This window comes from Lithobates pipiens, unplaced genomic scaffold, assembly GCF_037356315.1.
Source record: "Lithobates pipiens isolate NorthernLeopardFrog02 unplaced genomic scaffold, aLitPip1_a1.2 Scaffold_10, whole genome shotgun sequence".
NCBI lineage: Eukaryota > Metazoa > Chordata > Amphibia > Anura > Ranidae > Lithobates > Lithobates pipiens.
The window spans coordinates 172,949,346-172,962,183 of NW_027507686.1; the positions used below are offsets into that span (position 1 = coordinate 172,949,346).

Below are 12,838 nucleotides of genomic sequence, written 5' to 3' on the forward strand. Positions count from 1 at the left end.
GGCGGAGAGCGCGGGGGGAGGCGGAGAGCACAGGGGGAGGCGGAGAGCACAGGGGGGAGGCGGAGAGCACAGGGGGGAGGCGGAGAGCACGGGGGGGTGGCGGAGAGCATGGGGGGAGGTGGAGAGCATGGGGGGAGGTGGAGAGTATAGGGGGATGGCAGAGAGCATGGGGGGATGTGGAGAGTATGGGGGGATGGCAGAGAGCATGGGGGAGTAGAGAGTAAGGGGGGGGTGGCATAGCGCATGGGGGGAGGTGGAGAGTATGGGGGGTGGCAGAGTGCATGGGGGGTGGCAGAGAGCATGGGGGGTGGCAGAGAGCATGGGGGGAGGTGGAGAGTATAGGTGCAGTGGAGAACCCAGGGGGAGCAGCAGAGAGAAACAGGATAGGAGGAGGGGTGGGGACGGCTGCATATAGAAGAATAATTCTCTCCATCCTCCCCCTGCAGTCTCTGAATGCCTGCTTCTCCTCTACCTCTCGCAGGCATTCCGCTACTGCAGGAGGAAGATTGAGAGAATTATTCTTCTATATGCAGCCGCCCCCACCGCTCCTCCTATGCAGTTTACAGGGGGGCTGAACTCACGTTTTCTTTTCCGGCACTTCTCGACAGAAGGTGTCTGCTCTGGCTCCTCCTCCCGGCACTGACGGCTGACCTATGCGGGCGGCCGTGCAGAGGCTGCCGAAGGCGTCTCATCTAGCTCCTCCCCCTGGCGCTGATGGCTGAGCTTAACTGACAGCCGAGCGACCGAGGAGAGGCTGGAAGAGCAGCGCAAGCTCAAGCCTTGAGCCCTGCAAGGACTTGCAGCCTGGCGGCCCCGGCCCGCCAGGCAAGTGACCGGTTTGCCCTTTGACCAATCCGGGCTTGGACGGACCCCTGCTTTCACCAACTCTTGGCATTGTTGACCCCCTATATTAAGAAGCAGGACACATGGATGAAGCTTTTATTTTATTTTTTGGTTGAATAATGATTTGATTTGGTATATTTTCTAGATTTATGAATGCATAGAATGCACTTTTTGGATAAGTTCGATTGGCAGCATGTCTAATTTTTTTTTTTTTTTTTTAAATGCACAATAAAAAAAAATAAAAAAATGAGGAGAATACTTGGCTATGTGTTTTACTTAAAATGAGAGTTTGGGGGTAAGCAGTTACATTAAAAAAAATACAATGCAATTGTATTACAATGTAATAAATACAATTGTTAATTAATAAGGGACACCAACAGTGTTGTATCTTTGATCTTAAAAGCTAGGGGATAATGGTGTTGTGGTAACTTGCACCAAAAAAAAAAAAAAAAGCATAAATATTATTTTTGATATCACTAGAAAAAAAAAGCCTTTAAAAATGTGTTTGCAATAACTCCATCAGTATCACCAGCAAAGCAGCTTCATTATTATCCCATTAAAGAAGAGAATTGTGCGCTGCATTTCGAGATTTCATAATTTGCTGCGTCATGAATGTTCATTCTCCATTACGAATGCCAGTTTACAAGACCGACTCTGGCTCCTCCTTGCTTCCGAGCATGCGTGTTTATACTTTAGACTTTTGTCCGATGGACTTGTGTACACATGCTCGTAAAATCAAAACAGACAACAGACATTTGTCCGTAGAAGATTTTCAAGTCTGCCAGCCAATATTTGTCTGTGGAAAATCCGACAATTGTCCGAAGGAGCGTCCAAACGGTCAGATTTTTCCGCCAACAGCCTGTAATCACACATTTCCTGTCAGAAAATTCAATCGTGTGTATGCGGCTTTAGGCTGACAATAGATGAGACACTGAATTTCAATCCATCTATGGCTGTTCCCATTCAAGAGGAGTCGATCTAACGATCAATTCTTCCCGAACAGGACTGTTGGTAAAATTTTGCTCAATCAGCACATGCAGCCAATCTGATCAGTGTATTCTGACAGAGGAGGAGTCCCGCTGCCAGAATACAACAGCACAACAGGCAGGACTTTGCCATCCACCTTGAATGTGTGGATAAAGCAATCCATTCAGGGTTTTTTTTTTGTTTTTTTATTTAATCATCAGTCCAATGGATGATCGGTTTTTTAGTGCTATGTGATCAATGCATGGTCAGCTTTCGTTCATGTTTGCAGTTGGGGAAAACATAAAAACACATGGTTGAGCTGCATTTTTGTTGCTCCCAATAGCTCCCCTTAAGGTGAAAAGGCGGCCATACAGGAGGCATGCATATGTCGTGGCCCTGATCATTTGCATTCTGCCATGGCAAATATCCCTGCTGTAAGGTTTGATGTGCAGTACCACCAGCCGAAAGCAACCCATTCAATGGAATGGGCCCGCTCCTTAACCACATACAATGCACGTGGTTGTACTGTGGTGGTGTGGGCTTTTAAGGGTTAAAACAGGTGGTGAGGAGGCAACACTACCTGTCAAATCCTCTCTGAAAAGTAATCCACAGAGGATTGCTCTTCAGAAAGCAATGCTAATGTAAACAAGCCCTGAATGTAACATTGTGCAGGGGGGAGGGGTGTGTTAGACCACTGGAGACTCAATCCACTGCTTGTGTGTGAGAGCAACGGTCCGACTCCCCAACATGCTGCCAGCACAGCGCATTTTAACTGTTGTTGCAGTTCTATGTAAAAATAAAAATAAAACATAGAAAAGACCAAGAAATTTATTACTATCTATGCAGCATCGCTACATTACAGCAATAACCAGGGTTCATTTGGGATTTAACAGAACACAACCCAAACAGAATCTTGTTCTGGCTCCTGCAATAACTGTACAAACCACTATCAGCTTTGGGTAAAAAGTGTTTTTCTGTTGAACATCAAAAGAAGAAAAAAAGCAGCCAGACTTCGATACTGAGTGACCAGGATCGAAATCAACATGCATGGAGCATTATATAACTTGCATAGTACATAGGGAAATATAAAAAAAAAAAAACAATGTAATATTTTAAATTGAATGTATTGTTCCAATGTCCTTGTAAAAGTTCCTAAACTATCCATTGCACGCATTGGAAAACGATAAAGCTTGAGATAGGGGAACTGTAGACACCATGTAATGTAATACCCACATAGACATCTGTAGGTCAATGTGCAAAATGTATACAATGCAATTGGAGAAATGGATACTGTAAAATATTGTACAGGAGTAATGGACCAAAGTAAATAATAAATACTATTTACAGACTTTAGTATATCACAGTCGTGCGCTATTACTTCCCATTTGTCCACAGGTAAAATTTGTATTAGCAAAAAAGACCCCTAAAGAAATTGTTCTGTCATCAATAGTAAGTACACTTCTGTAATAACATTGACCTAATGAAAGAACCTAAAAAATATATCTATATCTCCACAAATATAATCTTGGATTCTTATATACACAAATAAAAAATATACACTATTACACTTGTATTTACATATATACAGCTATAAGAAGGTAAACCGGATTGTCTAGTTTGTTGAATTGTTCATTGACGCCACCATGTGGTCAGAGTGTGGGATCACAATGCACACTGCCAGCATAACTCGAGCAGCAGCAACAGCAGCAACTAGGCACCAGCATGGGTACTGCAGGATTCTTCTTTAGGTTGTCCAGCTTTTTTGCTTCAAACACATCCTTCTCATCCCGAAGCTTTTTGTTAATGTCCCTGCAACACAGCATGCATTACCAGTACAGAATTATTACTTGAGCATGAGTACCACACATATTTTATAATGATGTTTGACATTTAAATTTTCTGTGTAACTTTTAAATCATTTTACCCATCTAAAAGTCTAGTGATTACTTGCCCGATTGTGCCTTTCTTGACAAAAGTACTTCTACTCAATCAGGATTAGTGATGGACGAACGTTTCGCCCGGCGGTCGTTTCGCGGCGAATTTCCGACTTTCGCCGTCCGCGGGTTCGAACGCCTTTTTCCGTCGTTCGCCCCGGCGGACTTACGTGTTTAATGTATACAAGAACTTTAACCTTTCGTGACACGTTTATCATGTGTTACAGGACAACCAATTGAGACATGACAGCTCATGGACACTTGGACATTCCCCCTAACCTATAAATACACCCGATCCGGTGGCCATTTTACATTCTTTCTTCTGTCACTGTAGGGAAAGGATCCTGTGTGGAGTAGGGACAGAGAAAACGCTAGCTATTTGGTACACAAAAGTTCTTTTCAGGACTGGTATAGGTGTTAGGTCAGCAGCCTGAGTTTCTTTTGTCAGTTTAGATAAAGGGACAGAGCGCTGTATGCTGCTATTTTAGGGACAGCTCAGCCAGATTAGTCTTTCTTCATCATCATCATCATCATCATCATTAGCTGTTACTATCAGGTCCACAAAAGAGCTATTCCAGCTAATCGTTCCAGCCTACTCTTTTTTGCCAATTTGTATAGGGACAGGCAGGAAGCAGTGTGTCAGGCAGTGAGGATAATTTTAAAGACTTGCTGTTACTATTAGTTCCACAAAGGTTCTTTTCAGGACTGGTATCAGTGGTACGGTAATAGGCTTGTACACGTATAATATTCTTTCTTCCAAATATAGAAAGAATATTATACTTGACTGCTGCCCTTCTGCTGCAGTCTGCTAATCATTCACAACTCACTTGTTCCACAAAGCTCTTTATCAGGACTGGTAACTTGGTCTGTCTAGGGTGCTACGGTACATAGGCTTGGGTGCGGTACAGTCTGCTGTTCTGTAAGGACCGCTATCGGTCCACAATACATAGGGTTGCCGTGCACTACTGCTGACCGCTGCCCTATACTGCAGCAGTCCTTCAGCGGTATAGGGACTGACGCACAGTCTGCTAAACACTAATACACAACCTGCTTGGTCCACAAAAGTTCTTATAAGGACTGGTAACTTGGTATAGGGTGCTACGGTACATAGGCCTGAGTGCGTTACAGTCTGCTGTTCTGTAAGGACCGCTATCGGTCCACAATACATAGGGTTGACGTGCACTACTGCTGACCGCTGCCCTATACTGCAGCAGTCCTTCAGCGGTATAGGGACTGACGCACAGTCTGCTAAACACTAACACACAACCTGCTTGGTCCACAAAAGTTCTTATAAGGACTGGTAACTTGGTATAGGGTGCTACGGTACATAGGCCTGAGTGCAGTACAGTCTGCTGTTCTGTAAGGACTGCTATCGGTCCACAATACATAGGGTTGCCGTGCACTACTGCTGACCGCTGCCCTATACTGCAGCAGTCCTTCAGCGGTATAGGGACTGACGCACAGTCTGCTAAACACTAATACACAACCTGCTTGGTCCACAAAAGTTCTTATAAGGACTGGTAACTTGGTATAGGGTGCTACGGTACATAGGCCTGAGTGCAGTACAGTCTGCTGTTCTGTAAGGACCGCTATCGGTCCACAATACATAGGGTTGCCGTGCACTACTGCTGACCGCTGCCCTATACTGCAGCAGTCCTTCATTGGTATAGGGACTGACGTACAGTCTGCTAATCACTAACACACAACCTGCTTGGTCCACAAAAGTTCTTATAAGGACTGGTAACTTGGTATAGGGTGCTACGGTACATAGGCCTGAGTGCAGTACAGTCTGCTGTTCTGTAAGGACCGCTATCGGTCCACAATACATAGGGTTGCCGTGCACTACTGCTGACCGCTGCCCTATACTGCAGCAGTCCTTCATTGGTATAGGGACTGACGTACAGTCTGCTAATCACTAACACACAACCTGCTTGGTCCACAAAAGTTCTTATAAGGACTGGTAACTTGGTATAGGGTGCTACGGTACATAGGCCTGAGTGCGTTACAGTCTGCTGTTCTGTAAGGACCGCTATCGGTCCACAATACATAGGGTTGCCGTGCACTACTGCTGACCGCTGCCCTATACTGCAGCAGTCCTTCAGCGGTATAGGGACTGACGCACAGTCTGCTAAACACTAACACACAACCTGCTTGGTCCACAAAAGTTTTTATAAGGACTGGTAACTTGGTATAGGGTGCTACGGTACATAGGCCTGAGTGCAGTACAGTCTGCTGTTCTGTAAGGACCGCTATCGGTCCACAATACATAGGGTTGCCGTGCACTACTGCTGACCGCTGCCCTATACTGCAGCAGTCCTTCATTGGTATAGGGACTGACGTACAGTCTGCTAATCACTAACACACAACCTGCTTGGTCCACAAAAGTTCTTATAAGGACTGGTAACTTGGTATAGGGTGCTACGGTACATAGGCCTGAGTGCGTTACAGTCTGCTGTTCTGTAAGGACCGCTATCGGTCCACAATACATAGGGTTGCCGTGCACTACTGCTGACCGCTGCCCTATACTGCAGCAGTCCTTCAGCGGTATAGGGACTGACGCACAGTCTGCTAAACACTAACACACAACCTGCTTGGTCCACAAAAGTTTTTATAAGGACTGGTAACTTGGTATAGGGTGCTACGGTACATAGGCCTGAGTGCAGTACAGTCTGCTGTTCTGTAAGGACCGCTATCGGTCCACAATACATAGGGTTGACGTGCACTACTGCTGACCGCTGCCCTATACTGCAGCAGTCCTTCAGCGGTATAGGGACTAAGAGTTTTGTCACAGGGTGATTTAAAAAATGACAGGCAGAGGAAGAGGCAGGCCCTTCCGCAGGGGTGGTAGGGGTAGGGCAGGAGCAACAGCCTTGAGCCAAAGTGGGAAGTTGCAGAAGGTGCGTTCAATTACTTTAAAGGACGCACCAGACTTGGTTGAGTGGCTCACTCAGCCTTATTCTTCTGCACCCTCCTCATCCTCTCGATCTGCACCCTCTTCTTCACTCTCTGCTATGTGCACCCCCAAAGACACTACCACCAACAACACCACCACCACCACATACCTTCCGCTTGAGTGCAAATGGGGGCCTTCATGCTCCAGTGTTTTAATAGGGACCCCCGTATAAAAAGCATGAGGGTCAAGGACCAGTACTGGGTGGCAACGTACTTAGATCCCCGGTACAAACACAAAATGGCGGAAATGTTACCGCCGTCGCAGAGGGCTGTCAGAATGCAGCACTTCCAGGCCTTGCTTCGAGAAATGCTGCATTCTGCTTTTGCGTGCGCTGGCAGAGGAGCAATTCCCACTCCCAGAGAAGGATTTGCGGGTACCAATCCAACAGCGCCTGCAAGAAGAGGCCGGTTTGAAGATGTGTTGGTGACTTCGGATATGAGGTCATTCTTTCAGCCGACCCATCGACAGGTGTCATCCGGATCCAGCATCAGGGAACGCCTAGACCGTCAGGTGTCCGACTACATTGGGTTAACGGCCGATGTGGACGCTCTGAGGAGTGATGAACCCCTAGACTACTGGGTGGGCAGGCTTGACCTCTGGCCAGAGCTTGCCCAATTTGCAATCGAACTGTTGGCTTGCCCCTCATCCAGTGTCCTGTCCGAAAGGACGTTCAGCGCAGCAGGGGGGATTGTGACCGATAAGCGTACTCGCCTAGCTCACGACAGTGTTAACTACCTCACATTTCTAAAAATGAATGAGGCATGGATCTCGGAGGAATTCAACACATGTGATCAGTAGACCATGTATATGTCTATAAACAATTTTTGGAATCAAGCACACAGACCTTCTTAATTCATTTGGCTCACTTCCCTGACCCAAAAAAGCACACCGTACTATATGCCCCTACCCTCCTCTTTGAAGAGGTTGAGCGGTGTCATATTTCTACTGGGGCTGCTTATTATGAGGGGTTCCCACCATCCCTGTGCTGTGCTGACTTCCTCCTGGGTGTTCTTATTATGAGGGGCTCCCACCATCCCTGTGCTGTGCTGACTTCCTCCTGGGGGTTCTTATTATGAGGGGATCACACCATCCCTGTGCTGTGCTGACTTCCTCCTGGGGCTGCTTACGGTGCTGCTGTCAGCGCTGTATGTCACGGAGCTGCTGTCAGCGCTGTATGTCACGGAGCTGCTGTCAGCGCTGTATGTCACGGAGCTGCTGTCAGCGCTGTATGTCACGGAGCTGCTGTCAGCGCTGTATGTCACGGAGCTGCTGTCAGCGCTGTATGTCACGGAGCTGCTGTCAGCGCTGTATGTCACGGAGCTGCTGTCAGCGCTGTATGTCACGGTGCTGCTGTCAGCGCTGTATGTCACGGAGCTGCTGTCAGCGCTGTATGTCACGGAGCTGCTGTCAGTGCTGTATGTCACGGAGCTGCTGTCAGCGCTGTATGTCACGGAGCTGCTGTCAGCGCTGTATGTCACGGAGCTGCTGTCAGCGCTGTATGTCACGGTGCTGCTGTCAGCGCTGTATGTCACGGAGCTGCTGTCAGCGCTGTATGTCACGGAGCTGCTGTCAGTGCTGTATGTCACGGAGCTGCTGTCAGCGCTGTATGTCACGGAGCTGCTGTCAGCGCTGTATGTCACGGAGCTGCTGTCAGCGCTGTATGTCACGGTGCTGCTGTCAGCGCTGTATGTCACGGAGCTGCTGTCAGCGCTGTATGTCACGGAGCTGCTGTCAGCGCTGTATGTCACGGAGCTGCTGTCAGCGCTGTATGTCACGGAGCTGCTGTCAGCGCTGTATGTCACGGAGCTGCTGTCAGCGCTGTATGTCACGGAGCTGATGTCAGTGCTCTGTATTACGGTGCTGCTGTCAGTGCTCTGTATCTCCTGCACCCTCTTGTTTGCCTACCCTGGTCCCTGACCTTCCCTCTCCTCCATTGCCTTCATTAGCTCCATAGTCCTGAATTGTCAGAACAATTTCCCAAATAAAAAAAAAATGCTTGTAGTTATCGATCCCAAATTCACCTCATACATGTATTATGCTATTGTCCAGGTGGTGGGACTACGTGCTACCCCCTAATAATTACCCCGTGGCCGCAAATTCGACCTAAAGGTTTGCGAAATTCGCCTCCCATTGAAGTCAATGGAGCCCGCGGCGAACGGTCGTTTTCGCGAACGTTTGTGTCCGTTCGCGTTTCGCGTTCGCGAAACGTCCCGTCGGAAGTTCGTCCATCACTAATCAGGATTCCAGCTGAAGTCTACAGCTGTGACATGTCTATTGTAGCCGGTAAACCAAATCATAAATATATAGGTGCTATACATGCAAAAACATTTGTACTTCTATCCATTCAGTCCTAAGATCTATACTGGTCTGCCACACAGTAAAGCCAGGTTAGTGACCTCTTTTTTGGGAATGACCTCTATGTTTAGTTATTTATTTTCATGAACACGAAACTACAGTCACCTGTGTTTGAAATGTAAATAATCTTTATAGTAAACCTTCCATTTCTGGCATCTTTCTGAAGCTAACAGCAAGAACACAGGGGCATGAAACTAGCAGGAGGAAAGTTCAAAACTAATCTTAAAAAGTATTTTTTTTTTTTTACTGAGAGTAATTGATGCTTGGAATAAACTTACAGCAATGGTCCCATGAGGCATACCAAGACTCCGACAGCCTCAAGCATGACACCCAGAGGCAGAGGCATGATGGGACTTGTTGTTTTGCAACAGCTGGAGGTCCACTAATTGCATGTCCCTGGTCTACAGTAAGTGCTTTGGCCAAACAAATGTAGACTCAGAAATGGCTAGTTGCTTGGCCATTATACCGATCCATTGACTTCAATACTTTCAGAGTCATGGACCTGGCTTTAGTTTGCAAATCAAGAAAGTTAGCAATTCTGATCTATGTGCTTGTTCAGGGGATTGAAAGTACTGAGGTACAAAGGTGAGATGACAGCCAGGCAGCTAGTATTTTTAAAAGAAAAGTAGCCTCAATTGATGTTGCTAGATCCGGGCATCTGGGTCATGTGCCCCGAGTCTAATGAAACGCAGGTTTGCAGGCAGCAACAGGCAAAGTGATTAAGGTCAGCATTGCTTTATCACTATCAGATTTGTAAGCAATTCATCTATTTTACTGAAGTCTAAAGTATAAATGTATATTTTGCCCCACTTGAAATGGCACTAAAATAAAAATGCTGGTACACAGCATAATTAAGTTTAAATATTAATAGTTAAAAAAAGAGAAAACAAATCTTCAGAAAAAATATTATCTAAGCAGAAGAATTTAGTAGTTAATACGGTAATCCTGATTTTAGTTTAGTTAAAAAAAAAAGAAAAAAAAAGAAGAAGGAAGTTTAAGGGAAGTCCAGCAATGACTGATAAGGCAATGCCAGGCAAGCCAAGATCCATAGACAGGGAGTTGGCTGTGCCCCTCCTCTGAGTTAATCATTAAGCTGTGTGCAATGCGACTAGTGCTTAACAGCAAGTAAACCAAATTACAGACTGTTCTTAAAAGTAAAAATAATTGGTAGTATAAAAGTCCAGGACTATCCATCTTTAACGTATTAAAAAAAAAAATCAATACCTGAGAAGTTCCAGCTGTCGCAGGAGACTCTGCTTCTCTTTTTGAATATTCTGAGAGACTTTATATGCATCCCTACAGTGAAATCACATAAAGGGTTCAAATCATTTCTCGCTATAAGATGTGACATTTACGTCACAAAAAAATAGACCTCAAGTTTGGTTAGTTAATGACTGTCACAGTAATTTTTTTTTAGTTTAGTTTGCAAATCTGTATTTTCTCATGATCTGTGCTCTATAAGTGTACTCTTACTCAATAATAAAAAAAATAATATCTATAATACACACACTCATATACATATATTAGTTTGCAAACAGTTTTTATTGGATACAAAACATGAGGGGTATAACAGACATATACAATGGTGGTTATTTACTAAAGGCAAATCCACTTTGCACTACAAGTGTACTTGGAAGTGCAGTCACTGTAGATCCAAGGGGGACATGCAAGGAAAATAAAAAACAGCATATGATTGCACATGATTGGATGATAAAATCAGCAGAGCTTCCCCTCATTTCAAAGCTGATGGCATACAAGGAGAATATAAAGGACTTGTTCTCAGAGCGTACTGCATTGTACTCCCCTGCGAGGCTGTGTTTACCAGCATGGGTTGCACAGGTGCTCTGTTCATCCCTGTGCAGGCAGTCCCATTGATATTAATTGGAACACAGCGGCTATATGGACACAGCCGCTGTTCGCAATTTGACAGCCGTGTTGGTACAGGTGAGTGCTGCAGAACTCACATGGTCTGCACTCAGGGTCATGCACCTGCACATATGTCAACTTGGTAGCAGTGGCTGTGTCCATGCAGCCACTGAATCCCAACTGACATCAATGGGACTGCCTGCATGGGGATGCAAAGAACACCTGTGCATCCTGTATGGGCAAAGATGGCCTCATACAGGCTTACACTCTTGTATGCCCCATGTGAATGAGGCCTATGGAGACAAAGGGCATAAAAGAAGTACGAAATAAGACAAAAAAAGGCATATATAGTTGTATAGTCCTGAATTTTAGAGGCCAGTGGGGATTGGTTAAACCTGAATATTTAGGTTGGGAAAAAGATTAAATAGTTTAAATTCTAAGAAGATTAATATTCCATGACTCAAGATTTGTGAGCATGAGTGCAAATCTATGACCAAATAAATCTATGATCCTATGACCGAACAACCCTATAGTATGTAGTAGTAGCCTTTCATAAGGGTGAGTTACATTTGGAATAGAAGCAAACAATAACACATTGACAACAAAGCGAAAGTTTGGCCAATTATCTGGGAAAAAACCTAAAAGTGTATACATTCCAGCTTTATGCCCAGTCTTGATGAGAAAGAAACTTCAATGTTAAATTCCCTTTGTTTCATTGGATGGGTTTTTTTTTCCTGGAAGGTATAACGTATTGAGATATTGGTATAAAGAAGAAAATTTCCCTCGCCTCTGGGATTTGAAAGACAGAACTTTCAAAGTGGGTAGATGGCCAATCAGGAGTGAGCGAATAGTGGTGCTGGTAAAAAGGGTTTTTATTTGAGCATACTCTTTGTAATAGGAAGGATATAAATATGTTGAGTTGGAGGGGCGGTAAATGAGCCAACCCAGAGCTGACGGAGAAAGATCTCAGTGTTACCAGAGAGCCATCTACCGAAAATCCACTCCTGTTATGAAATGCAGTTAAGAATAAAAGGTCCCTCAAGTAACAGCCAAGCAGTGAGGCTACTGAGGACAAACTGTACTTCTTTTTATACAGATACCAAAGATGGAGGGACTAATTTGCAAATATAATAGAATATATATATAATATATAAAGTAGAACAAGAGCTTTAGTGCTGTAGACATTTTAACAGCCACGGTTCTGTCTAAAAACAAAAGATAAAATAATAAGTGGACCACAATTTAAGCAGATTTAATGCGGGCAAAACACTGGAGGCTAGTTATATTAGTAAATGGATTGAAATGTAGATGTATTTGAATCTCAAGATAGGGCAGAGTGTGGAGAGACCAGGTAAAATGAAAAGGAGAGCGAACTAACAAGTCAAGGGAGGGAAAATAATTGACAATTCTGCACACTTAGAGAAGTTCACTCATAGGCCAGACATGTCATGGAACATCTTCAAAATAGAGATGAGGTTTGGGAGAGAAATCATAGGGTTTGTTAAGAACAGTAGAACATCATCTGCATACATACTGCGCTTTTATTCTGTATTACCTTTGAAATAACTCTTAACATTTCTGATTGCCCAGGCTAAATGCTTTATGCCAACTGCAAAAAGAAGGGGCAACAGGGGGCACCCTTGTCTGGCACTCCATCCAAAAATCAGAGTGTAATATTTGTTTTAGGAACATGGTTTAATGCCGGAAAACCATTCAGGAATTTGTTTTAAAGTCATATTTGGAAGGAAGGTAAAGGATTAAGATAGGACCATGTAATGCTCTGAAAAGCATTGTGCATGTCAAGGCTTAGGCCCCATTCACACCTGAGTGTTTTGTAGCTTGAAGCCTGAAGCTACAAAACGCTGGAGGGGATAAAATCTATTATTCTCAATGGAGATGGTTCACATCTCCACTCCAAGTC

At 44.8% G+C, this 12,838-nt stretch overlaps 1 protein-coding gene across 1 annotated transcript in view; it reads right to left on the minus strand.

Annotated features, from left to right (window-relative positions):
* Nucleotides 1-2,619: 2,619 nt before the first annotated feature.
* The window catches only part of CRACR2B (calcium release activated channel regulator 2B), a 124,805-nt gene continuing 114,586 nt past the window's right edge, over nucleotides 2,620-12,838 (minus strand). Inside the window, exons 10-11 of the mRNA XM_077459901.1 lie at nucleotides 10,276-10,347; nucleotides 2,620-3,618 (exon numbers count right to left, since the gene is read on the minus strand). Coding sequence (XP_077316027.1) covers nucleotides 3,459-3,618; nucleotides 10,276-10,347 — 232 coding nt within the window. The 3' untranslated portion in view covers nucleotides 2,620-3,458. The remainder of the gene's footprint in view (nucleotides 3,619-10,275; nucleotides 10,348-12,838) is intronic.